Source organism: Heterodontus francisci, chromosome 47 (assembly GCF_036365525.1).
Source record: "Heterodontus francisci isolate sHetFra1 chromosome 47, sHetFra1.hap1, whole genome shotgun sequence".
Classification (NCBI taxonomy): Eukaryota; Metazoa; Chordata; class Chondrichthyes; order Heterodontiformes; family Heterodontidae; genus Heterodontus; species Heterodontus francisci.
The window spans coordinates 2,350,218-2,378,137 of record NC_090417.1 but is presented as its reverse complement, the minus strand read 5'-3'; the positions used below and the strand labels follow the sequence as shown (position 1 = coordinate 2,378,137).

At 45.3% G+C, this 27,920-nt stretch overlaps 1 protein-coding gene across 2 annotated transcripts in view; it reads right to left on the bottom strand.

Moving 5' to 3' along the window:
- Positions 1 to 27,920, bottom strand: part of LOC137357097 (outer mitochondrial transmembrane helix translocase-like) — a 37,220-nt gene that overhangs the window by 5,343 nt on the left and 3,957 nt on the right. The window contains exons 2-10 of one of the 2 annotated variants that reach the window (XM_068023120.1): positions 22,065 to 22,255; positions 21,512 to 21,610; positions 18,790 to 18,910; positions 13,782 to 13,982; positions 13,294 to 13,400; positions 12,779 to 12,868; positions 12,526 to 12,576; positions 12,232 to 12,404; positions 3,361 to 7,434 (exon numbers count right to left, since the gene is read on the bottom strand). In XM_068023120.1, coding sequence (XP_067879221.1) covers positions 7,314 to 7,434; positions 12,232 to 12,404; positions 12,526 to 12,576; positions 12,779 to 12,868; positions 13,294 to 13,400; positions 13,782 to 13,982; positions 18,790 to 18,910; positions 21,512 to 21,610; positions 22,065 to 22,244 — 1,143 coding nt within the window. In that variant the 5' untranslated portion in view covers positions 22,245 to 22,255 and the 3' untranslated portion in view covers positions 3,361 to 7,313. Of the gene's footprint in view, positions 1 to 3,360; positions 7,435 to 12,231; positions 12,405 to 12,525; positions 12,577 to 12,778; positions 12,869 to 13,293; positions 13,401 to 13,781; positions 13,983 to 18,789; positions 18,911 to 21,511; positions 21,611 to 22,064; positions 22,256 to 27,920 lie in introns of those variants that run through there. The other variant, XM_068023121.1, reaches the window with a different exon arrangement.

Genomic DNA, 27,920 nt, shown 5'->3' with positions numbered 1-27,920 from the left:
CTTTGGTTGGGCGGGTGGGGGAGGGGATGGGTTGTTGGAGCCAATTCCTAGTCCAGTGTTTGAAATCACTACTGATACCACAAGATTCTATCCTCTGAAGCAATTTATTGTAAGGTACCTCTGCAGAGGCTTTCTGAAAGTCCAAGTAGGCTATGTCTATCAGACTTCTTCCCCATCACCCTTGTTGTACAGAATTCCAAAAGGATAACTGATCCAATTCCCATTAAACATGAGTTTTACCCAAAATTCTTCCTTCAGCTTCTCAAATTTTGAAAAGCCAAAGGCAGGTTCAGAGGCTGAAGAGGAAGATTGGCCTGTCAAAATACTACTGAGACATTTGAGCAAATTGCACACAATTAAGAGTGACAGCTCTGAACAACAATACCAAATCTAAGCCTTGGCTGATAAAGGCTTAAGTGAATACCCAAAACCACAGCTTTACACTTAGACTGTCATTTAGCAGCTTTCACAACCTCAGTTTGTCCCAAAGCACTTTAAAGCCAATGACATTCTTTTGAAGTGTAGTCACAGTTGTAAGTGGGAACAACATTTAATCATGTATTGTCAAACTTGTATGTTTTAATTGTTATGGAAGTAACTTTAAAAAAAATATTTTTTGTGAAATTCATAGTCAAACTGAATCAATGTGGGACCAATTATTTTCCCCAAAAGGGCAATGAAAGAACTAGTTTGGCAACAGTGTACTGGTTGTCACATGACTCAAGTTAAAAGTAGAACAGAGACCCTGGTAACAGGGGAAGAAATGGGCAGAGAAGTCAGTCGTGCACCCCTTGATTGGACAAGCCCAGGCAGCAGCAGAGTACCCCTGAGAGGGCAGCAAACTCACAAGCTTTTGGTTGCAGAGTCAGTGTGTTTTACCTTCTGGAATGAGCGGCTGATAAAGTTCGCCTGCTGTTGAAGAAGTGAAGGAAGGAGAGAAGCCCACAACCCATCTCACTTTCCAGAATCTCTAAAAGACCCTGAGAAGCCCACTGTATCAATTCATCTCGTCTCCTGTCTTTGAAGAAAGCCAGCTAAATTAATTCTCAAAGCCGCCTGTAAAGAACTGTTCTAAAAGATCCCAGTGACCTATGTGTACTCGGAGACTAGACTGTATGCCAGTTTTGGAACATATCTCATCTGCTGTTTACTTTAAAAATGAGCAAGTTATCAGCCCAAGTGTTTTTTTTCGTCTGTAACAGAGCTCTGAATTTTTAAAATGCCTTTTATTTTTCCGGTTAACTGGTGTATGTGTGTGTGAGTATGAGTGGCCAAGGTAAAAAGGGGACTTTAAAATCTGTGTGTTTTTGCTTTACTTCATTACTAGTTAAGACTTGTTCTATAATAAACTGATAATTTTTGTTCATTAAAGCAATCTGGTTGGTGCATTCTATTCTAGGAAAGAGAGAGTATATGACTGACAGTATCAGTAAGTGGGAAAATTAAAAAATATACGTTGCGACCTGTGGAGAAGTGGAACTAGATTAAACGGTGCACTCCTCCTGCCTCGGTCGTGACAGAATGTACTTGTGTGCTACAAACCTTATCCTGAGCATTCAAAACTTCAGTAACCAACGAAAGTGATGGTCAAATATTACCAAAAATATTGAGTGAGTTGATTGGTTTATCATCATTCCTATTATTCATTGATCAGCCAGAAGAACCTTTCAGGAATGGCTGGTTTTCTTAAGCCCTCCGTAGATTCTCATTGTAAGTTTCCTAGTCGCCAACCTCACTTGACTTATACTATGCCTTCTCTTTGAACCAAAGTATGAAAAAGAAATCACATTGCAAGTGTGCAACACAAGAAGCACATATCAAATGCAACCTCAATACCCACAGAACCATTGACAAATTACGGCACAGGAGGCCATTCAACCCATTGTGTCTGCACCGGCTGAAAAAAACTAGCCGCCCAATCTAATTCCACCTTCCAGCACCTGGTCCGTAGCCTTGCAGGGTACAGCACTTCAGATGCATGTCCAGGTACCTTTTACAAACAGCTGAGGTTTCTGCCTCCACCACGGTTCCTGGCAGTGAATTCCAGACACCCACCACCCTCAGTGAAAAAGTTTTTCCTCATGACCCCTCTAATCCTTCCCCGAATCACCTTAAATCTGCACCCCCTGGTAATTGACCTCTCTGCTAGGGGAAACAGGTCCTTCCTATCTACTCTATCTCGGCCCCTCATAATTTTATACACCTCAATTAAGTCACCCCTCAGCCTCCTCTGTTTAAGGAAAACAACCCTAGCCTATCCAATCTTCCCTCATAGCTGCAACTTTCAATCCCTGGCAACATTCTTGTAAATCTCTTGGGTACTCTCGCGAGCTGTGGCCTAACCAGCATTTTATACAGTTCCAGCATTACACGTTACATCCCTGCTTTTGTATTCTGTACCTCAGCCAATAAGGGAAAGCATTCCATATGCCTTTTCACCACTCTATCTATCTGTTCTGCCACTTTCAGGGACCTGTGGACATGCACTTCAAGGTCTCTCACTTCTTGTACCCCTCTCGATATCCTCACGTTTATTGTGTATTCCCTTGCTTTGTTTGCCCTCCCCAAATGCATTACCTCACACTTCTCCAGATTGAATTCCATTTGCCACTTTTCCACCCACTCAAGCAAACCATTGATGATATTCTGGAGTCGACAGCTGTGCTATCTTCTCCTCCAGTCCCACAATCCTCCAAAATATTTGCACTCCTCTAACTCTAGCCTCCTGCGCATCACCAATTTTAACGGCTCCACCACCAGTAGGTGTGCTTTCAGTTGCCTTGGCCCCAAGCTCTCCTAAACCTCTCCGCCTCTCTACTGCACTCTCCCAGGATGCTCCTCAAACTTCTCTCTTGGGTCACGCTGTTAGTCAGCTGTTCCGATTTCTTCTTCTGTGGCTCAGTGCCAAAAATGTTTTATTGATATTGCTTTTGTTAAGCGTCTTGGGGTAATTTTACTGAGCTAAATGCACTTTATAAACTAAATTGATGTGTTCTGATTGCAGCCTGCTACGCATTTCTATGTCCCTTTTATCATATAATAAAAATCATACAAGAAATTCAGACATTACTTACTGGTTTCTTTGGACCTTAGGAAGAAGCCGGGGATTTACAAATTTCCAGACAAAGCTAATGTCCTCTAATTGGCCTCATGATGTGTTTAAAGGCTATTTACCCTCTAAATGTCATACAGGGTATACCTGTTCACAGCAATTGAATATTATGGCCTGAAAAAAACATGTCAGGTTAGCACTGAATAATACATTGCCTATTACATTGTATAATGCTCCTGTCCTTCAGTTTACCACAAGCAACACCACGGATAATCTGTCGGTTTAAAACAAAAATGACTTAAGCAACATTAAGATTGAGATCTGTTTATTTCACATCTCTTTACAATATCTCATGGTGGTAATTTACCAGAAATCTAAGTAAAACCTAAGCTGGCTGACAACAACAGTCAACTTCAATACTTGTAACAGACAAGCCAATCAAAACTAAGTTTCCCTCTCCTACCCACTGTGCAATGGTCAATGATGTCAAATTATATAGACCTGAAACAATAAATTATCACTAGCAATAAAAAGCGTTCCTACTCAAGTTCTGTATATACAGATAGCAATTATTGCAGAAGTACTCTTATTTTGATACAGTCCCAAGTGGTGCCTCATTGGAGGACTCAATTTCATGGCCAGAAGCATTTCTTTTTCCCCCCCTTCTTCTCCTGAAGGTAGTTGTACCAAAAGCTGCTGGAGTCTTCAGAACCAGAAAGACATTTGTTCAGGAGAGGAGAAAGAGGAAACTGGACAAAATAAAACCATGCCCATCAAATTGAGTTTTGAACACTCCTTGCATCGAAAGATATTTTTGCAGTCCACCTCATCAGAAATTAACATTAAAATTAATAAATTAATAAAAAAAACATTGTGAAGGTAAATCAGCTTACACTAAGGTCTCATGATAGAACTCAAGTCTTCATGAAATGATCTGGACATCTTGCGTGTGCCTTCAGAATCAGCTGTTGTTGTTGGTTAAAGTTTAGTTTGAAATTCGGAAATCCAATTTATCGTGTGGAAAAGTAAAAATGTTAACTGCACAATAACCGATTCAGGCAACAAAATCACATCTTTCTTTCCTTCCATTCTTGTTGCATGTGATCTTCTTTTCCTGTTTGGCCTTGTTCTATTATACTCACACGAGTTTTCTGAATTGGCAAATAGCTTTCCTCCTATTGAGTTGGCTGGTGGCAGGATTTGCTTGCGCTGCAGGCTACAGAACACCTACAAAGAAGGCTTAAGACCTGTACAAGATGAAGCCCTCAAGAATGGCTTTTGCTGGTTAAAATTAAAAGATGAAAAAATCCTTTGTTCCAGCTTTTTGTTTTAATATAAAAATCAATGTTTTTCTTGTGTATGCTGAAACTGCACATCGTTGCTTGTACACAAGGAGACTCAGCAGTGCACTTTTTGCATAAGAGAGACCTATGGAAACTACCGTTTAACCTTTTCCTTTTTTAAAAGCCACAGAACGGATACAGATAAGGAAGTGCATTCAGCCTATTTTAGCTCATCCTTTCATTAGCGTTGCAGAATTAACCCCCTCACCATCATAGTATTAATATTATGTCCTGGTCACTGCTTATGTAAAGCACTTCCTGACATCAATTCTAAATATGTCTTTCCAGAGTTTGAAGCCATGGGACTGGTCCTACTGTCAGAGTTTGAAGACAGGACAAACAAGTTTCATCCATCAGATGCACAGGTAAGACCACTTAAAAAAAAAACACATCCTTCAGTGAACGGATTTGCAATTCTCTATTTCCACTGCCCCTCTCTGAAGACGTTGACGCTAGCTGCAGTACCGGTCATCCTCCAGTACTTCATCAAACTAATCATTTTTATATGCGTGAGCTTACAGAGTGAGTGTTGGGCAGAATACGCAAGTGTGAGGTGGCCATTTTGGTCAGAGGAATCAGGAGGCCACATACCCCATGGAAAATAGGAGTTTGAAGTACAGGCACATAAGGATTTCGGTGCACAGGTTCACAAAAATCCAAAAGTAGTAACACATGTCAACAAGGCCATAAAAATTGTGTAAACAAGACTGCGATTCATTTTAGAGGAATAGAATTCACAAACAGAGAAGTTATGTTGAAGTTATTTAGAACTTGGGTTAGACCACAGTTCAGGTCTCCATATTACAAACAGGACAAAGATACACTGCAGAGTGTAAAAAAAGACATACAAGAATGATACCAGAACTGAGAGGATACAACTATGAATATCAATGGAACTTGGCTGGAGTTCTTTTCTCTGGAAGAGAGAAGGCTGAGAGGTGAAGTGATAGAGATCTTTAAAATAATGAAAGGGTTTGATATGGTAAATGCAGAGAAAATGCTTCCATTTGTGAAACAGACCAGAACTAGGGGCCATAAATATGACACAGTCATTAATGAATCGAATAGCGAATTCAGCAGAAACTTCTTTACCCAGAGGATGGTTAGAAAGTGGAACGCACTGCCACAAGGAGTAGTTGAGATGATTAGCATAGATGCATTTGAGGGTAAGCTAGATAAGCGCATGAGGCAGAATGGAAGATGAGCGATGCTGGCAGGCTGAGATGAAGTCGGGTGAAAGGAGGCCAAACACCGGCATAGACGAATGGCCTGTTCTGGTGCTGTAAATTCTATGTAAAAGGATCGAGATCAGTAGCAGAAATGCTGGCATATTTTTCACTCCCTGCCATTCTCATGGCACTGGGGCCCACGTGGTGCCACTCTCTGTCTCCCTGACAGAGATCAGCTGTTCACACTCGAACAGGGTGTCACAGACTGAAACGAGAGACACAGAAATCCAGGAAGGATGTCACCAAACTCTTCTTGCAAAGAGTGATCTGTAATTTTGGGTGTGATACTGGAGGCACTTAAAAACAGTTGGGATGCTGTGGCAGGGGACAGTAGCATTTTCTAGATGACTGAAACAAAATGGGCTGCATTATCGTCCCCATCTCATGATCATGGAGCATATTGTACATACGGATAACAAATGAAAGTGAAGCAGTGGTTGGCAATTTCTTATGGTGTTATCCAAGAGGAAAATATTTAATTAATTTGAACTTAGAATTAATGTCAGTTATTAGAAAGGACTTGTAATTATCTAGCACCTTTCATGTCCTCAGGGCATCCTAATGCACTTTACGGCCAAAGAAGTACTTTTGTAGTGTAGTCACTGTCGTAATGTAGGATATGGGGCAGCCAATTTGCACACAGCAAGCTCCCACAAACAGATAAATGACCACATTAGCTGTTTTTATGTGTTGGTTGAAGGATAAATGTTGGCTGGGAGTCTGTGAATATTGCCGTGGGATCTACTGCATCCACTTCAGGCGGCAGACAGCGTCTCGGTTTAATATCTCATGAGAAAGATGGCACTTCTGACACTGCAGCACTCCCTCAGTGCTGAACTGAAGTGCCAGCCTGGATTATGTGCTTAAGTCTCCGCAGTGGGACTTGAACCCACGGCCTACCGACTCAGAAGAGAGTAGAGTGCTACCCAGCTGATGCTTTGTTGGAGACGCAAAACCTGAAACCAGCTCTCATGGCGGCTCAGTTGGTAAAACAAGAGATTTATGAAGCACCTTGTAAGAGCACTGAGGGGTAGGGTGGGAAGTGCATGGAAGGACGGGGAGCACAGAAATAGCTAAGAATTCCTGCTCCTATTATTGAGCAGCCCTTGAGACACAAGACTTAGCCAGGCTGCGCCACCTACGCAGCAGCAAAATAGCATGACGACATTCACTGCCCCCAGCTCACCACTGAGAAAAGATAACTTTGGTGAGGCAGTAATCGTCTGTTACTTGTGATACTGCACCCCAGTGAGACTCAGCACTGCAGGAATGGGAAAATACAGCAGAGCCACCGTCACGTTTAGTTATTTAACAGCTCTCCATTGAAGTAGGTGTCACCCTTATTGGGTGAGAAAACAACTACAGAAATCCATGGTTGTACAACTAACCACAGACCAAACGGGGCTTGAACCAGATACACAGCTGAGTCACTGAACTCTCAGCACACACACATTTTCAGTTTCTTGTATTCCCTTTCTTGAAGCCAGTAATGGGAGTTTCCAATTGTCAGAGAGAGACAATGAGTTGGCGATTGCTCAGCAACACCTGCAGTCCAATCTCATGAAGGAACGGTACCCCATTTGTGCAACTTAACCATAAACAAGAAGTCTACAGAACTGCCTTTAAAGCAAATGAAAGTGACTTGCACAAGTAAACCCATCGGTCAGTGTTGCTCAATGTGTGCTTTGCTCAGTCCACAGGAGTATCTTGCAGCATCTGAGTGCCAGCTCCTGCCTTTGATTCCTTCATCTTCTCCAAGGCCAGTTCCAAGTCCATCTGAGTTATCGCTCGCAGACCCTCAAAGGCAGAGCTTAAAAATCAAGAGCATACATTAGATCATCCTCCCCTCTGATCAGACTGAAAATTGATGGCTGCTCCACATTGCAGCCCAGTCACCCTAAAGCAATTCATCTTTCTGTCCACCTGACCTGCTTTAATTCTACTCCATCACCACCACCCACCCCCACTCCCAAATTTTCTCCCCCACCTCTTGCACCCACTAAATCACTGGGTTATGGTTCCCCAAGCACTGGTCAGTTTCCTGTCTTACCCCAATGGCCAGTCCTCAGAGGTGTGACTGGACAGAGCAGAGGAAGGATGCCTGGGGAGGCCATCAATAAATAAATAGAGAAAGCTCGATACTGTTGTCATCCAACTCAGAATCACAGAATAATACAGTGCAGAAGAGGCCCTTCGAGTCTGCACTGATGCATTAAAACCTGTCTACCTAATCCCATTTGCCAGCACTTGGCCCTTAGCCTTGAATGTTATGACGTGCCAAGTGCTCATCCAGGTACTTTTTAAAGGATGTGAGGCAACCCGCCTCTACCACTCTCCCAGGCAGGGCATTCCAGCCTGTCACCACCCTCTGGGTAAAATAGTTCTTCCTCAAATCCCCCTTAAACCTCCCGCCCCTCACCTTCAACTTGTGACCCCTCGTAACTGACCCTTCAACTAAGGGGAACAGCTGCTCCCTATCCACCCTGTCCATGACCCTCATAATCTTGTAAACCTCAATCAGGTCACCCCTCAGTCTTCTCTGCTCCAGCGAAAACAACCCAAGCCTATCCAACCTCTCTTCAAGGCTTAAATGTTCCATCCCAGGCAACATCCTGGTGAATCGCCTCTGCACCCCCTCCAATGCAATCACATCCTTCCTATAATGTGGCGACCAGAATTGCACACAGTACTCCAGCTGTGGCCTTACCAAAGTTCTATATAACTCCAACATGACCTCCCTGCTTTTGTAATCTATGCCTCGATTGATAAAGGTAAGTGTCCCATATGCCTTTTTCACCATCCTATTAACCTGCCCTTCTGCCTTCAGAGATCTATGGACAAACACGCCAAGGTCCCTTTGTTCCTCAGAACTTCCCAGTGTCAGGCCCACATTACTCCTTCCAAAGTGTATCACCTCACACTTTTCAGGGTTAAATTCCATCTGCCACTTTTCTGCCCATTTGACCATCCCGTCTATATCTTCCTGTAACCTAAGACACTCCACCTCACTGTTAACCACTCGGCCAATCTTTGTGTCATCCGCGAACTTACTGATCCTACCCCCCACATAGTCATCTATGTCGTTTATATAAATGACAAACAATAGGGGACCCAGCACAGATCCCTGTGGTACGCCACTAGACACTGGCTTCCAGTCACTAAAACAGCTGTCTGTCATCACTCTCTGTCTCCTACAGCTAAGCCAATTTTGAATCCACCTTATCAAGTTACCTTGTATCCCATGTGCATTTGCTTTCTTGATAAGTCTCCCATGTGGGACATTGTCAAAGGCTTTGCTGAAATCCATGTAAACTACATCAACTGCACGACCCTCATCTACACACCTGGTCACATGCTCAAAAAATTCAATCAAATTTGTTAGGCATGACCTCCCTCTGACAAAGCCATGCTGACTATTCCTAATCAAATTTTGCCTCTCCAAGTGGAGATAGATTCCCTCCTTCAGAATTTTCTCCAATAGTTTCCCTACCACTGACGTGAGACTCACTGGTCTGTAGTTCCCTGGCTTATCTCTACAACCTTTCTTAAATAGTGGGACCACATTAGCTGTTCTCCAGTCCTCTGGCACCTCCCCCGTGGCCAGAGAGGAATTAAAAATTAGGGTCAGAGCCCCTGCAATCTCCACCCTCACCTCCCACAGCATCCTGGGACACAAATCGTCCGGATCTGGAGATTTGTCCACATTTAAGCCTTCCAAAACCTCCAATACCTTGTCACTCCCTATGTCAATTTGATCAAGAACCTCACAGTCTCTCTAAGTTCCATATCTACATCCTCTTTCTCTTGGTTGAAGACAAATGTGAAGTATTCGTTCAACACCCTAAGAATGTCCTCTGGCTCCACCCACAGATTTCCCCCTTGGTCCCTAATGGGTCCTACTCTTTCCCTGGTTATCCTCTTCCCATTGATAGACTTATAGAATATCTTGGGATTTTCCCCACATTTACCAGCCAGAGCTGTCTCATATCCCCTCTTTGCTCTCCGAATTGCTTTCTTAAGCTCCATCCTACACTTTCTGTATTCCACTAATGCTTCCATTGATTTGCTCTCCTTGTATTTGCTAAAAGCCTCTCTTTTCCTTCTCATCGTACCCTGAATGTTTCTGGTCATCCATGGTTCTCTGGGCTTGTTGCTCCTACCTATTACCCCAGAGGGAACATGTTGGGCCTGTACCCTCCCTATTTCCTTTTTGAATGCCCCCCACTGCTCTTCTGTACATTTCCCGACAAGTAACTCTTTCCAGTCTACTTTGGCCAGATCCTGCCTTATTTTACTAAAATTCGCTCTCCCCCAATCCAAAAACCTTTTTTTGCAACTTGTCTATTTCTTTCTCCATAACAAGCTTAAATTGTACCATGTTGTGGTCGCTATCACCAAAATGCTGCCCCACCAACACGTCAACCACCTGTCCGGCTTCATTCCCCAGAATTAGGTCCAGCACTGCACCCTCCCTTGTTGGATCCTCTACATATTGAGCTAAAAAGTTCTCCTGTATACATTTTAAGAACTCCACTCCATCTAAGCCCTTAACACAATGACTATCCCAATTAATGTTGGGAAAGTTGAAATCACCTAATATAATTACCCTATTATTTTTACACACCTCTGCAAATTGTGCACATAATTGCTCCTCAATTTCCCGCTGACTATCTGGGGGTCTATAATAAACACCTAGCAATGTGGCTGTCCCTTTTTTATTCCTAAACTCTACCCATAAAGCTTCATTTGATGCCCCCTCCAAGAGATCATCTCTCCTTACTGCAGTAACTGACTCTAACTAATATTGCAATGCCCCCTCCTCTGTCTCGCCTGAAGATTCTATATCCCGGGATATTGAGCTCCCAATCCTGCCCCTCCCTCAACCATGTCTCCGTGATGGCTACTATATCACAATTCCACGTGTCAATCATTGCCCTTAACTCATCGTTTTACCTGCAATACTCCTGGAATTAAAGTAGAGGCCTTCTATCCTGGTCTTGCTCCCTTGAAATTTACTTCTGCTGTATTCCCTCTGACTTGTTCGCTTTCCTGTGTTTAGCTGTGTCCCTATTCTGCTAGGAGTCTGCATCCCCTCCCCCTGCCAAATTAGTTTAAACTCCTCCCAACAGCACTAGCAAACCCACCAGCAAGGATGTTGGTCCCCCTCTGGATCAGATATAGACTGTCCCGCTTGTACAGGTCCCACCTTCCCCAGAAACGGTGTCAGTGGTCCAGGAATCTAAAACCCTCCCTCCTGCACCAACTCTTAAGCCACGCATTCATCTGTGCTATTCTGCTATTTCTATACTCGCTAGCACGTGGCACTGGGAGTAATCCAGAGATTAGAACCCGAGAGGTCCTGCTTTTTAGTCAACTGCCTAACTCCCTGAATTCTTGATGCAAGACCTCATCCCTCTTTCCACCTATGTCATTGGTACCAACATGTACCATGACCTCTGCCTTATCACCCTCCCCCTTCAGGATGCCCTGTAGCTGTTCAGTGACACTCGCACTTTCAGGAGGGGAAAACATAGAAGAATCCAAAGCCACTGTCAGTTTTAACCATTAAACAGATTTTCACTGAAGTGAGGTCACCCTCATTTAGAGAGACAACTACAGGAATCCCCAGATGGATGACAAATCGTTTGCACTAATCCTGGGCTGAGTGCAGCCTGTATCTGATATACGACTGAAGTTTTCGAGCTCTCAGCCCACACGCCAATAAGTACGCTGAACTCCTTTTCTAGAAGCCAGCCATGCGAGTTGTGTATCCTTTTCAGAGCAGACAATAGCCTGCAAGTTGGGACTTGCACATTTAGATTGGTCACTGATTGGTTCCCCAGTTTAATTCCAGTACATTAAACTGTATGCTAACAACAGTCAGGGGACAAAACTGGCAGCACTAAACAGGATCTAACTCCACAACCTCTTTAATCATCCATAGGGAAGGGTGAGAGATGAAGGGGCGGCACAGTGGCGCAGTGGTTAGCACCGCAGACTCACAGCTCCAGCGACCCAGGTTCAATTCTGGGTACTGCCATTGCGGAGTTTGCAAGTTCTCCCTGTGTCTGCGTGGGTTTCCTCCGGGTGCTCCGGTTTCCTCCCACAGCCAAAAGACTTGCAGGTTGGTAGGTAAATTGGCCATTATAAATTTCCCCTAGTATAGGTAGGTGGTAGGGGAATATAGGGACTGGTGAGGATGTGGTAGGATTATGGGATTAGTGTAGGATTAGTATAAATGGGTGGTTAATGGTCGGCACAGACCCGGTGGGCCGAAGGGCCTGTTTCAGTGCTGTATCTCTAAATCTAAATCTAAAATCTAAATAAAATAGTTCCTTCCCATGGCAGTGTTGGGAACAGATGCTGCTTCACACTGTGACTGGGAACAACAAGTGGGTGGAACTTCAGGGCACACGCAGGCGAGTTGCCCATGTTTTCTGTCAAAGGGACTTGTTCACACTTCACTGTTCCCTTCTGTGTGCCCCCGCTTTACCTTCCGCCTACTCTTATTAACTCTCCCACATTGTGGAACAAACTTTGCCCTCAGGCATCTCCTAGTGAGTGGGAATGCCTCTCAAACGATAGAAAGCGCCGCGACGAGAGGCACCTTTCCTCGTAGTCATCAAGCTGCAGCTGTCTCCCAATGCGCTGCATTTGCTCCTTACGAACCAAGTCACGGAGCCGGTGCAAGGCTGCCTCTCTGCACAGCTCCCGCAGGTCACTGCCCGAGTAGCCTTCTGTCTTCTCTGCTATTTCTTTCAGCCTCACATCACTGTTCAACTGGAAGTGCATTTAAAAAGAAAAAAAAATATCAAGAATCAATAAATGCACGCAACCTACAGCACTAACAACACTGGGTAAGAGACAAAAAACAAAATGACAGACGGAGTGAGAAACGTACACTTTCACCAGAAAGGATCAACTTCAGAATCTCTTGCCGCTGTCTCTGCCTCTGTAGGATTACACAGAAATAGTTAGCTCCCGTTTTAAAATTGGACAAATTAACTTGAAGGTGACATGCTAAATCAGTGAATTTGTGGACCAATATCTCTATTCTCCCCACCCCAGACACTGTTCAGATCCACTTAGATACCAATATCGACATCAGAACTGCACAGAAAAACATAAAGGCGGTCTAACAGTCAAACACTCACGGGCAGGCCCACATGGAAGGTACTGGGCATCCTCCTCAAGATGGCAGGATCCACATCCTGTGGTCTGTTTGTTGCACCCATCACAATCACCTACAGAGAGTGCACAGAAAGAAGAAAATAAGACCCCAAAACTTGCTACATTCTCACCTCCCAGTATTTCCTTTGGATTATGGTGAAAATGCCTGATTTTACTGCCTGGAACATGGGGGCTTCTAAAGTTTATGTCTTTCTCCCTTCTGCTGCTGAAGGAACTGCTCCTGCTCCGATACGGGATACACAGGTGTCAGTCAAATTAAATCCGAGCGAGTAGGATTTAAAAGTTCGAGCTTTCAATCAAATCACTGCATTCAACAACATGGACCTCCAGTTCCAGTCACATCATTAGTAAAATTCAAGTTTTTTTTAAAAATGTATCTCGTTTTGCAATTGTCCATCACAAACAACACATACATAAAGCAGTGTGGAATATCTACGTACAAAGTTCTGTCTCTTGTTTCAGACAACTCCCCATTTACCTGGCAATCTATGTCTGTGCTCAGTCCGTCCCACAAGCTCATGAACTGTGCTTTCATCATGGCTGTCGCTTCATGATCTGCACAGGAACGGTTTCGAAGAAATGAATCTAGCGGATTGGAAAAAGACACCACAGTGAAGATCAACAAAGATACAGACTGACATCAGGCAGAGGGCAGGGTACACAGAATAAATCAGAATGGATTGTTAAACTTACACCACATTTACTATCTACAATACCCACCCTTTAGCTGCTGATCTAATTGATGGGTTCAGTGATTTATACACGGAGTAACATATCCACGTGTGAGTCACAGGCTGCAATCTAATTGAGAATTTGGGGGTGGTTTATATATATATATATATATATATATATATATATATATATATATATACACAATACATATGGATCCCTCTTTTCTCTATCAGGTTCAGACAAACAAAGATTCTAGAACTCCAAATGATCATTCTCCACAAAGACAGCACCTACCTATTTCATCAATGAATATGATGCATGGCTCAATTTTCGCAGCCAAAGAGAAGACAGCAGCTGTCAGTTTCTGCGACTCTCCATACCACTTATCAGTTAATGTTGAGGCCTGCATGTTGATGAAATGACAGCCAGCGACACTCGCTGTGGCTTTGGCGATGAGGGTCTTCCCACAGCCTGGAGGGCCATACAGCAACACCCCTGTTCACAGGCACAGAAAGAAGGCTCTCATTTGAAATCAATCATAAAGTGCTACAAATAGCGAAACTGCACAGTCAGGGCCTGAAAGAAAAAAAGGCCAACGTTTCAGGTTGATGACCTTGTTTGCACCAGAAACACTGACTTGGTTTTTCATAGGAAATAGGAGCAGGAGGCGGCCATTCGGCCCCTCGAGCCTGCTCCACCATTCAACTAGATCATGTCTGATCTTCTACCTCCATGCCATTTCCCTAACGAACCCCATATCCCTTGATACCCTGAATATCTATCTTTAATTTCTCTTTTGAAATGTTGACAGATATTACAATTCATGTTTTTCTGAGATACCAAATATTCAAACCTTATGGGCAAACCTACCCAAGCATAGGGTCTGGATGAAAAAGACACTGACAGCTCAAGCAAGAAATGCTGGAATCACTCAGCAGGTCTGGCAGCATCTGTGGAAAGAGAAGCAGAGTTAACGTTTCGGGTCAGTGACCCTTCTTCGGAACTGACAAATATTAGAAAAGTCACAGATTATAAACAAGTGAGGTGGGGGTGGGGCAAGAGGTAACAAAGGAGAAGGTGCAGATTGGACCAGGCCACATAGCTGACCAAAAGGTCACGGAGAACAGGCAAACAATAGGTTAACGGTGTGTTGAAAGACAAAGCATTAGTACAGATTAGGTGTGAATACACTGAATATTGAACAGCAGCAAGTGCAAACCTGAAGAAAAACAACCTGAAAAAAACAGTGGGTAAGCAAACTGAACAAACTAAGATGAAATGAAATAAATGCAAAAAAAGATTGTAAAAAATGTAAAAGGGAAGAAAAAACAACTAAAAATGAAAGTAAAATGGGGGGCTGTCATGCTCTGAAATTATTGAACTCAATGTTCAGTCCGGCAGGCTGTAGTGTGCCTAATCGGTAGATGAGATGCTGTTCCTCGAGCTTGCGTTGATGTTCACTGGAACACTGCAGCAATCCCAGGACAGAGATGTGAGCATGAGAGCAGGGGGGTGTGTTGAAATGGCAAGCAACCGGAAGCTCAGGGTCCTGCTTGCGGACTGAGCGGAGATGTTCCGCAAAGCGGTCACCCAGTCTGCGCTTAGTCTCCCCAATGTAGAGGAGACCACACTGTGAGCAGCGAATACAGTATACTACATTGAAAGAAGTACAAGTAAATCGCTGCTTCACCTGAAAGGAGTGTTTGGGGCCTGGGATAGTGAGGAGAGAGGAGGTAAATGGGCAGGTATTACACCTCCTGCGATTGCAGGGGAAGGTGCCCTGGGACGGGGACGAGGTGGTGGGGGTAATGGAGGAGTGGACCAGGGTGTCGCGGAGGGAACGATCCCTTCGGAATGCTGACAGGGGAAGGGAGGGGAAGATGCGACTGGTAGTGGCATCACGCTGGAGGTGGCGGAAATGGCGGAGGATGATCCTTTGGATATGGAGGCTGGTGGGATGAAAAGTGAGGACAAGGGGAACCCTGTCACGGTTCTGGGAGGGAGGGGAAGGGGTGAGGGTAGAGGTGCGGGGAATGGGTCGGACACGGTTGAGGGCCCTGTCAACCACAGTGGGGGGAAATCCTCGGTTGAGGAAAAAGGAGGTCATATCAGAAGCACCGGCATGGAAGGTAGCATCATCAGAGCAGATGTGTCGGAGACGGAGAAACTGGGAGAATGGAATGGAGTCCTTACAGGAGGTAGGGTGTGAAGAAGTGTAGTCGAGGTAGCTGTGGGAGTCAGTGGGCTTATAATGGATATTGGTAGACAACCTATCCCCAGAGATGGAGACAGAGAAGTCGAGGAAGGGAAGGGAAGTGTCAGAGATGGACCATGTAAAGGTGAGAGAAGGGTGGAAATTGGAAGCAAAGTTGATAAAGTTTTCTAGTTCGGGGCGGGAGCAGGAAACGGCACCGATACAGTCATCAATGTACTGGAAAAAGAGTTGGGGGAGGGGGCCTGAGTAGGACTGGAACAAAGAATGCTCGACATATCCCACAAAAAGACAGGCATAACTAGGACCCATGCGGGTACCCATAGCGACACCTTTTACTTGAAGGAAGTGCGTGGAGTTGAAGGAGAAGTTGTTCAATGTGAGAACAAGTTCAGCCAGGCAGAGGAGGGTGGTGGTGGATGGGGACTGGTTGGGCCTCTGTTCCAGGAAGAAGCGGAGAGCCCTCAAACCATCCTGGTGGGGGATGGAGGTGTAGAGCGATTGGACGTCCAATGTGAAGAGGAGGCGGTTGGGACCAGGAAACTGGAAATTGTCAAAATGACGTAGGGCGTCAGAAGAGTCACGGATGTAGGTGGGAAGAGACTGGACCAGCGGAGAAACGATAGAGTCTAGATAGGACTTTGTGTCCTATCTAGCCTGCTCCTGCCCCACTGAACTTATTTCTTCCTATCTAGACTCTATCTTTTCTCCGCTGGTGCAGTCTCTTCACACCTACATCCGTGACTCTTCTGACGCCCTACGTCATTTTGACAATTTCCAGTTTCCTGGTCCCAACCGCCTCCTCTTCACATTGGACGTCCAATCGCTCTACACCTCCATCCCCCACCAGGATGGTTTGAGGGCTCTCCGCTTCTTCCTGGAACAGAGGCCCAACCAGTCCCCATCCACCACCACCCTCCTCTGCCTGGCTGAACTTGTTCTCACATTGAACAACTTCTCCTTCAACTCCACGCACTTCCTTCAAGTAAAAGGTGTCGCTATGGGTACCCGCATGGGTCCTAGTTATGCCTGTCTTTTTGTGGGATATGTCGAGCATTCTTTGTTCCAGTCCTACTCAGGCCCCCTCCCCCAACTCTTTTTCCAGTACATTGATGACTGTATCGGTGCCGTTTCCTGCTCCCGCCCCGAACTAGAAAACTTTATCAACTTTGCTTCCAATTTCCACCCTTCTCTCACCTTTGCATGGTCCATCTCTGACACTTCCCTTCCCTTCCTCGACTTCTCTGTCTCCATCTCTGGGGATAGGTTGTCTACCAATATCCATGATAAGCCCACTGACTCCCACAGCTACCTCGACTACACTTCTTCACACCCTACCTCCTGTAAGGACTCCATTCCATTCTCCCAGTTTCTCCGTCTCCGACGCATCTGCTCTGATGACGCTACCTTCCATGCCGGTGCTTCTGATATGACCTCCTTTTTCCTCAACCGAGGATTTCCCCCCACTGTGGTTGACAGGGCCCTCAACCGTGTCCGACCCATTCCCCGCACCTCTACCCTCACCCCTTCCCCTCCCTCCCAGAACCGTGACAGGGTTCCCCTTGTCCTCACTTTTCATCCCACCAGCCTCCATATCCAAAGGATCATCCTCCGCCATTTCCACCACCTCCAGCGTGATGCCACTACCAGTCGCATCTTCCCCTCCCTTCCCCTGTCAGCATTCCGAAGGGATCGTTCCCTCCGCGACACCCTGGTCCACTCCTCCATTACCCCCACCACCTCGTCCCCGTCCCAGGGCACCTTCCCCTGCAATCGCAGGAGGTGTAATACCTGCCCATTTACCTCCTCTCTCCTCACTATCCCAGGCCCCAAACACTCCTTTCAGGTGAAGCAGCGATTTACTTGTACTTCTTTCAATGTAGTATACTGTATTCGCTGCTCACAGTGTGGTCTCCTCTACATTGGGGAGACTAAGCGCAGACTGGGTGACCGCTTTGCGGAACATCTCCGCTCAGTCTGCAAGCAGGACCCTGAGCTTCCGGTTGCTTGCCATTTCAACACTCCCCCCTGCTCTCATGCTCACATCTCTGTCCTGGGATTGCTGCAGTGTTCCAGTGAACATCAACGCAAGCTCGAGGAACAGCATCTCATCTACCGATAAGGCACACAACAGCCTGCCGGACTGAACATTGAGTTCAATAATTTCAGAGCATGACAGCCCCCCATTTTACTTTCATTTTTAGTTGTTTTTTCTTCCCTTTTACATTTTTTACAATCTTTTTTTGCATTTATTTCATTTCATCTTAGTTTGTTCAGTTTGCTTACCCACTGTTTTTTTCAGGTTGTTTTTCTTCAGGTTTGCACTTGCTGCTGTTCAATATTCAGTGTATTCACACCTAATCTGTACTAATGCTTTGTCTTTCAACACACCATTAACATATTGTTTGCCTGTTCTCCGTGACCTTTTGGTCAGCTATGTGGCCTGGTCCAATCTGCACCTTCTCCTTTGTTATCTCTTGCCCCACCCCCACCTCACTTGTTTATAATCTGTGACTTTTCTAATATTTGTCAGTTCCGAAGAAGGGTCACTGACCCGAAACGTTAACTCTGCTTCTCTTTCCACAGATGCTGCCAGACCTGCTGAGTGATTCCATCATTTCTTGTTTTTGTTTCAGATTTCCAGCATCCGCAGTATTTTGCTTTTACTGACAGCTCAAGGACAGGTAAATACAATACATTAAAATGCAAACATTATTTTGGGCTCAACTGAGCTCCTGTCGAGGGAACTTTGATGGACAGTGTAGAGGAAGCTTTTCTCTATATCTACCCCGTGCTGGACCTGCCTTGGGAGCGTTCGATGGACATGGTACAGGAAGCTTTACTCTGTATTGAACCCATGCTTTAGCTGCCCTGGGAGTGTTTGATGGGACAGTGCAGAGGGAGTTCTCCCCTGTATCTAACCCATACTGTAACTGGTGGATGAAGATTTTCCAATTTGCGTGTTGTGCAGTGTTAAATATAACGCTTGATGGCAAGTCACGAGACAATGGCGTTATTAAATGCACTAAATAGTACTCTGCACCACAGCTACCACCCTGTCTCCACCCCCAAGTACAAATCAACTTTCACCTTTTGGTGGCTGGAAGAGTTTGGATCCGTGGAATAAATGTTTCTTCTGGAATGGGAGAATGACTGTCTCTTGCAGCTCAGTGATAACCTCATCCAGCCCAGCAATGTCTCGCCACGTCACCTGCAGGAATGTGTACAGCATTATACTTAGATACACGGAAATATTCGAAAACACAGCGAGTGCAGTGACTGTTATTATGTTGCCAAACACGGCAGCCATTCTGTGCCTGTAGCATCCGATTAAACAGCAATGAGATGAATGACTAGTTTTGCTGCTGGTTAAGAGAGAGATGTTGCCAGGACACTAAAACCTTTTGGTTTTTTTTTTCCAAATATGGCGTTCGATTTTTAGGCAGGACTTTAGCCTGGAAGCGGGTTTTGTGTGGTGGGGGCTGTTGTAAAGTTAGGAAACTCGGAAGAATGAGTTTCCTGAACGTCCAGCAGAATTTAACTGCAGGGCTCCTTTAAGTGGGTTCCTGCTCACAGCAGCCTGATTGACAGGCAGGAAGCCTGCTTCAAAGGGCCAAAGCTGACGACAGTAGGTAGGGGAGTGAGAGATACACTGGTGGCGGGGGGTTGCCCTGACCATGATCAGTGGAGAAGCAGACAGATCGCTGGGGAGGATTTACTGAGTAGCTTGTTGGGCCTGGAGGAAGCACTCCTCCTCCTCCTGTCTCACAAGCTGTGCTTTAAAGGCGATTACCTCATGGATTCAGCCCCTCTCGCTCTCTTTAAGCTGCTGCGTTTCCCGAGGCCTGGGAAACCTGGTCGTCTGTGGTTAAAAATGGAATGACTGTTAAAATAAACCCACACTGCCTCATTACATTTAAATATGCTTGCTGCAAGCAGGCTGATCGCCTGCTCCTCAACCCGTCTCATTAAAATCAGAAGTGAGCATGTTCCTGTCCCAATTTTTTTTGCATTTTAACCTCTGACACAACATCAACCCACCCACTTTTGGGAGTTAAGATTCAATCACTACTTAACCCAGCCAACCAGGCAGATGTTTTGACATCTCACCTTCTGACAATGCATTGTTTCAGTGCTGCCCTTGAGTGCCAGTTTAGATTTTGGACTCAAAACCAGAAATATACTGACTGAGAGGTGACAGCGTTACCAATTGAGTGAATCTGACAAAGAACTGCAATTAAACACAGCTCGAATCAGTTTCACACCCATTTAGCCCTGCAACCCTAAACATTTTAAAACAGATACCTTATTTTACACAATAGCAAATATACAACAGAAACTCTCCCACAAACTCCAGAAGAGGGATTCCTATAATACAATGGACTTATCCTGAAGGACACAACTGCAAAATGAATCTGGTCATCATAGATATTAATCGAATGGTTACAGCACAGGAGACCATTTGGCCCATCATGTCTGTGCCGGCTCTCTGCAAAAGCAACGCACCTAGTCCCATTCCCTTGTTTTTACCCCAAAGACCAGCAAATTCTTTTCTCTTCAGATAATTATCCAATACCCTTTTGAAAGCCACGACTGAATCTGCCTCCAACACACTCTTAGGCAGTGCATTCAGATCCTAACCACTCACTGCGGAAAAACGTTTTTTCTCATTTTGCCTTTGGTTCTTTTGCCAATCACCTTAAATTGGTTTCTTCTGGTTCTCGACACTTCTGCCATGAGAACAGTTTCTCCCTATCTACTCTGTCCAGACCCCTCATGATTTTGAACACTGCTACAAAATCTGCTCTCAACCTTCTTTTCTCTCAGGACAGCAACCCCAGTTTCTCCCAACTCTCCATGAAACTGAAGTCCCTCATCCCTGGAACCATTCTTGTAAATCTTTCCTGCACCCTAATGCCTTCACATCCTTCCTAAAGTGTGGTGCCTAGAATTGGACACAGTACTCCAGATGAGGCCAGACCAGTGTTTTATAAAGGTTTGCCATAACTTCCTTGCTTTTGTATTCTATGCCACTATTCATAAAGCCCAGGATCTCACATTCTTTCTCAAATTGCCCTGTCACCTTCAACGATTTGTGGTTATTTACTCTCAGATCCCTCTGTTCCGGCACCATCTTTAGAACTGTATGCTTTATTTTATATTGCCTCTCCTTATTCTTCCTTCCAAAGTGCATCACTTCACACTTCTCTGCATTAAATTTTATCTGCCACTTGTCCATCATTCCAACAGCCTATGTCTCCTTGAAGTTTATCATTATCCTCCTCACAGTTCACAGCACTTCCAAGTTTTATGTCATCCACAAATTTTGAAATTATGCCCTGCACACCGTAACTTAAAAAGATGTTAGCACCTTTACTTAGCAGCTGGCTTCAGGATTAGGAACCCATCTTCAGTGTGTTGTGGTGGCTTCATTACAGGAAGTCAACACTCCGTTGTGAACATTGCTCTTGCCCAGCGGATCATTTCCTTCCCCCAATTCCTCCCTGACTGCCACCCCTACCACATGTTTTTGCTTATTTTGTGCACTGTATGTATATCAACACATGTTTAGGATTGAAACGCCCCAGAAAGTCTGTGCAGAGTTCTTCTTTATGCCTATACTTGAAGCTTCTCTTGCCAGCAGCTGCGACAATTTGAAATGCAGGCCGTTTCCAAAAGGCTCCAATTCACAATTCAAAATGCCCACAGTGCCACACTAATCGGCATTCAATAACACAGTCCAGACTTAGATAGCATCTGACCAAAAATACATCCTTGATTTAATAAGTCAATCAAATAGGTAATGGCTCACCTTCAGTGCTCTGGGATCCACCAGATGAGCTGCTATTGTCAATTCATATTCTGAGAGTTTGATTCCTTCCACACCAATCTGTTTCATCAGCTTCTCTGCCTGTTGGAACAGTTTAACAACACACTTTGGCTGCAGTCAAACATGACTCTGGTCAAGACTTGACATTTATACTAAGAATAGGTGAAAGAAAGTACTGAACTGATATGGGGGAGGGGGTGGGGGGGGGGAGTAGAAGAGAGGTGCAGGGTTACAATGGCTAAGTTCATGCTGTTAAGTTCACAATTCGGAAGTTATAGGTGAGAAGGGAAGTCAAAAGGAGACTGTTCATCCAACCAGTAATATAGTTGCACAATATTGAAGGGCACAGTTGGGGTCGAGGCAATTAAGCACATTTTTGATGACAGAGGAACTGAGGGATATGATGGGTCAATGAGGGTGATCTAGCAAAAAAGATGGGCTTTTAGGGTCTAATGGCCTCATCCCATTCCCAAACAATCTAATTTCAACAGACAGATCCCCATTTAAGAGTGACCGTATTTATTGCCGACCATACCCTTTTCTTGGCCTTGATCTTCTGTCTCCGTGTCGGATCTATGGTATCCACCATCCATTTGATACCAAAGTATGTGGCAGCGCCAAATATCGTGAGGCGGAAGAGCATTCCCAGAAGCTCGCTCCGGCTCAGCGGCCGTGCTGGTGTGTCCGCTAACATTTCCTTCAGCAGCTTATTCATTACTTGTTCAACTGTGACAGAAAAATACAAGTACAGAGTTGAAGCCAGCCAGTGCCTCTCAGCTGATCAATAACAAAACAGTAACTTTCACTCGGTTTCACATTGCCTCAAACTATTGAAGTGTTGATGGAACCATTAAGATGAGGGCCGTTAATACAGGGTAAAGAAGCAGCGCCACTGTATCTATAACATAGTCGACTGCACAAACAAAAAGCAGCTGCACAATACTCTGTGCCAACAGAGATTTTTAACCCCATCTACAGTGCAGCATCACAGCCCAGCTCTCCTAACCACAACAATGTGAATATCTGCACTTTCCAGATGGAAAAGCAAAGTCCAAGCTTGCAGGAATTACCAGATAAATGCTGGCAGAACAATTCACTTCTCTTCTTCAATTAATACCTTGGGACCTTCAGAGAACCCAGACGAGACTCTCAATGCTGCATTGAAGGGTCAGCCGAGAGCCTGTGCTCCAGTCTTCAACGGAATTTGAAAGGCTGCCTGACGCAGAGGCAAGACTGTGACCAACTGAGCCAAGCTGTCATTTTCACAGCTCTGACATTTATCCAAATAATAGACAGCTGGTGCTCCTACCCCCTTGGAACTGAATTCAGATCAAACAAATCTCCTAGCCACAAGTCTGTTTCTCATTCGTGGTAATATCACTCTTAACATAGTTTCCCCAACACTGACAACTCTGCAGTTCAACTTCATACTCGATAGGCAACTGGCACACAGACATGGCAGTTAGTCTGAAACCAGACTGTTCTGGCTTTGTGTGGTATACAGTTCAACTATTATTTGCTCAGAGCAGGACCTGCCAGCTTGGATCGACTATGCTTAGATATCTAGCAACGTCCACAAGTCAGGGAAGACTTGGAGCAAACCACTGGATACCATGTTTCACAGTCACCCGAACAGTGGCCAAATTCTGAACACTGGTGAGCACTAGACCATTCTGAGCAATCCCTGGCTTCATAGACTCGAATGCACTGTGACTTTTGCCAAGTCCAGGTGCAGACTCAGCAGGGATCTCATGTAGAGTCGCCAACTTTGGCAGGGCATATTCCTGGAGGTTTTATCACATGACCTCCCACCTTCAACTGCTAACAGTTGCCAATATTTTTACAACTCATACAGGAAAATGTTCAAAGCAAGTGAAGAAACACACAATTTGTGAAATGCCCTTATAATTTTTCTCCTAGTTTGCTTGCAGCAGCGTCTAGGAAATTAACCTTTAACTCCTGGAATCTCCAGAACAAACCTGGCGAGTTGGCAACCCCACAGCTCAACCTTACAGAAGGTCATGGCAGATCTGTATCGCCCAAGTTGGCTACTCTACATGAGATCCTTGCTGAGTCTGCACCTGGACTTTCCTGCATTGGTTCCACACCCTTTCATACTGTCATCTAACAAAGCTCTCAATTTTACAGCAGGAAGTACTGAGGCTTGACTTTCTCTTCGAGGTGCTGAACGATACAATGGCTACTCCAGTCAACACAACGGAGGAATTCCTTGCCATTTTTACATCCCCAAGTTCAGTGCTATGATGATTTCAACACAAACATGCAGGAGTTTAAACAGGCAAATTGGTCATTTACCGCTGTCTCTCTTGGCATCCTCTGAGTAGCCCAAGGAGGCACTCGTCATTTTCTCCTAACGAACAACCACCCCAGCTGCCCTTTCCTATTCTCTTGCCAAACTACACAGCACTTGATGGGTGGGGAGACAGTGGAATGACTAGCCCAGCAAGCTGAGAGTCTTGGGGAACATAAATAAGGGTGATGAACGTAGAGCATGGATCAGTACTTGGAGCTACGATGTTGTGGCCATTACGGAGATGTGGATATCACAGGGGCAGGAAGGGATGTTGGATGTTCCGGGGTTTAGATGTTTCAAAAGGAATAGGGAGGGAGGTAAAAGAGGTGGGGGAGTGGCATTGCTAATCAGGGATAGTATCACAGCTGCAGAAAGGGAGGTCTTCGAGGAGGGTTTGTCTACTGAGTCAGTATGGGTGGAAGTCAGAAACAGGAAAGGAGCAGTCACTTTATTGGGAGTTTTCTATAGACCCCCCAATAGCAACAGAGACACGGAGGAACAGATTGGGAGGCAGATTTTGGAAAGGTGCAGAAGTAACAGGGTTGTTGTCATGGGTGACTTCAACTTCCCTAATATTGATTGGAACCTCCTTAGTGCAAATAGTTTGGATGGAGCAGATTTTGTCAGGTGTGTCCGGGAAGGTTTCCTGACTGAATATGTAGATAGGCCGACTAAAGGGGAGGCTATATTGGACTTGGTGCTTGGCAACGAACCAGGCCAGGTGGCAGATCTCTCGGTGGGAGAGCATTTCGGTGATAGTGATCACAACTCCCTGACCTTTACTATAGTCATGGAGAGGGACAGGAGCAGACGGGATGGGAAAATATTTAATTGGGGGAGGGAGAATTACAATGCTATCAGGCAGGAACTGGGCAGCTTAAATTGGGAACAGATGGTCTCAGGGAAATGCATGACAGAAATGTGGAGGTTGTTTAGGGAGCACTTGCTGCGACTGCTGGATAGGTTTGTCCCAATGAGGCAAGGAAGGGATGGTAGGGTGAAGGAACCTTGGATGACAAGAGATGTGGAACAGCTAGTCAAGAGGAAGAAGGAAGCTTACTTAATGTTGAGGAAGCAAGGATCAGACAGGGCTCTGGAGGGTTACAAGGTAGCCAGGAAGGAACTGAAGAATGGACTTAGGAGAGCTAGAAGGGGACATGAAAAAGTCTTGGCGGGTAGGATTAAGGAAAATCCCAAGGCATTCTACACTTTGTGAGGAACAAGAGGATGGCCAGAGTGAGGGTCGGGCCTATCAGGGATAGTGGAGGGAACTTGTGCCTGGAGTCGGAGGAGGTAGGGGAGGTCCTTAATGAATACTTTGCTTCAGTATTCACTAGTGAGAGGGACCTGGTCGTTTGTGAAGACAGTGTGAAACAGGCTGATATGCTCGAACAGGTTGATGTTAAGAAGGAGGATGTGCTGGAAATTTTGAAAGACATGAGGATAGATAAGTCCCCGGGGCCAGACGGGATATACCCAAGGTTATTACGGGAAGCGAGAGAAGAGATTGCCGCGCCTTTGGCGATGATCTTTGCGTCCTCGCTGTCCACTGGAGTAGTACCAGATGATTGGAGGGTGGCAAATGTTATTCCCTTGTTCAAGAAAGGGAATAGGGATAACCCTGGGAATTACAGACCAGTCAATCTTGCGTCGGTGGTGGGAAAATTATTGGAGATGATTCTGAGAGACAGGATTTATGATTATTTGGAAAAGCATAGTTTGATTAGATAGTCAGCATAGCTTTGTGAGGGGCAGGTCATGCCTCACAAGCCTTATTGAATTCTTTGAGGATGTGACAAAACACATTGATGAAGGAAGAGCAGTGGATGTGGTGTATATGGCTTTTAGCAAGGCGTTTGATAAGGTTCCCCATGGTAGGCTCATTCAGAAAGTAAGGAGGCATGGGATACAGGGAAATTTGGCTGTCTGGATACAGAATTGGCTGGCCCATAGGAGACAGAGGGTGGTAGTAGATGGAAAGTATTCAGCATGGAGCTCGGTGACCAGTGGTGTTCCGCAGGGATCTGTTCTGGGACCTCTGCTCTTTGTGATTTTTATAAATGACTTGGATGAGGAAGTGGAAGGCTAGGTTAATAAGTTTGCCGATGACACAAAGGCTGCTGGAGTTGTTGGTAGTGTGGAGGGCTGTTGTAGGTTGCAACGGGACATTGACGGGATGCAGAGCTGGGCTGAGAAGTGGCAGATGGAGTTCAACCTGGAAAAGTGTGAAGTGATTCATTTTGGAAGGTCGAATTTGAATGCAGATTACAGGCTTAAAGACAGGATTCTTGGCAGTGTGGAGGAACAGAGGGATCTTGGGGTCCACGTCCATAGATCCCTCAAAGTTGCCACCCAAGTTGATAGGGTTGTTAAGAAGGCGTATGGGGTGTTGGCTTTCATTAACAGGGGGATTGAGTTTAAGAGCCGCTGCAGCTCTATAAAGCCCTGGTTAGACCACACTTGGAATATTGTGTTCAGTTCTGGTCGCCTCATTATAGGAAGGATGTGGAAGCTTTAGAGAGGGTGCAGAGGAGATTTACCAGGATGCTGCCTGGACTGGAGGGCATGTCTTATGAATAAAGGTTGAGGGAGCGAGGGCTTTTCTCATTGGAACGAAGCAGGATGCGAGGTAACTTGATAGAGGTGTACAAGATGATGAGAGGCATAGATAGAGTGGATAGTCAGAGACTTTCTCCCAGGGAGGAAAGGGCTATCATCAGGGGGCATAATTTTAAGGTGATTGGAGGAAGGTTTCGGGGAGATGTCAGAGGTAGGTTCTTTACACAGAGAGTGGTGGGTGCGTGGAATGCACTGCCAGCAGTGGTAGTCGAAGCAGATACATTAGGGACTTTTAAGCGACTCTTGGATAGGTACATGGATGATAGTAGAATGAAGGGTATGTAGGTAGTTTGATCTTAGAGTAGGTTAAAGGGTCGGCACAACATCGTGGGCCGAAGGGCCTGTACTGTTCTATGAAGCTGGATGGATTTTGAAGCATTGGGCAATGCATATCCTGTGCTTCTTGAACACATTGATGTCTGTGTTGCTTTCCCCCATCCCATTCCTCATTCCCTATTGTTTGTTCCCCTTCACTCCAGCCAGAAAGTCAGGGAGAGTCTGGGTACAATACTTAACCACACTGCAGTACTGTCTGCCACTGCCCCTTTAAGCCCATGGCCTTCAATGCCGCTAACCAGTTTATTGCCTTGACAGAGATGAACATAGAGCCAATAATGAATGACCAGGTGCAAGTTGTGCCTCCCTTTAGGTGGCTCTCTCTCACTGTTTCTGACGAGCATTCCGTTTCCCTTCATTTGATGCATGTCTTTTTATCAATTTGCAGTTGTCCAGAGGTGCTGGAGTCTATGATGGCTACTCCAGTCAATACAATGGAGCAATTCCTTGCTATTTTTACATCCCTGGAGTTCGACGTTACGATGATTTCAACATACAAATTGGTTACTCCCCTGCTGTGCCACTCAGCCTGGTCTTACACTTGAGTCCAAAGTACAACCTTCACACCCAGCTCATGCAGAGCCAAGTACTAAAGGTCACCTACGGCAGCGCTGCAGTTCAGCAGTGAGAATGGGAGCAGCTTCTGAGATCACCAGACAGTCTACTAGCAATGGGCATTATATCATCCATATCAGCCAGCATCAATAAATCAGTCCCCCTCCAGGTGTCCAACAGTGAACAGATCAGCCGTTCCAGCTTACCCACTCCTACAAGTCTTGTGAGGTGGAGAAGCTGGTCAAGCTTCAACCAACAAACAAGCTGAAGAATACTTAGTGGCAATTCAATAAGGTAGCAACCCTGCATGGCATTAGAAATATAAAGGTGGCAGGATCAATGCATTCTGAGATATTTTGGAAAAGATTGAACAGAATTGGGCAGCAGTGTGTGTGGGCCTGCAAACAAAGGACATCCAATTCATAAAGCCCACCTCAAGGCCTTTCCCAAGCAGCTGTTTATTGATGGGATGTACAAGATCACCAAGTAGAGCTATCCTCAGTATCAGGTGATGGTACAGGACAATCTTGGCAGGACTGTGTTCTACACCACGGTGAGGAATGAAGT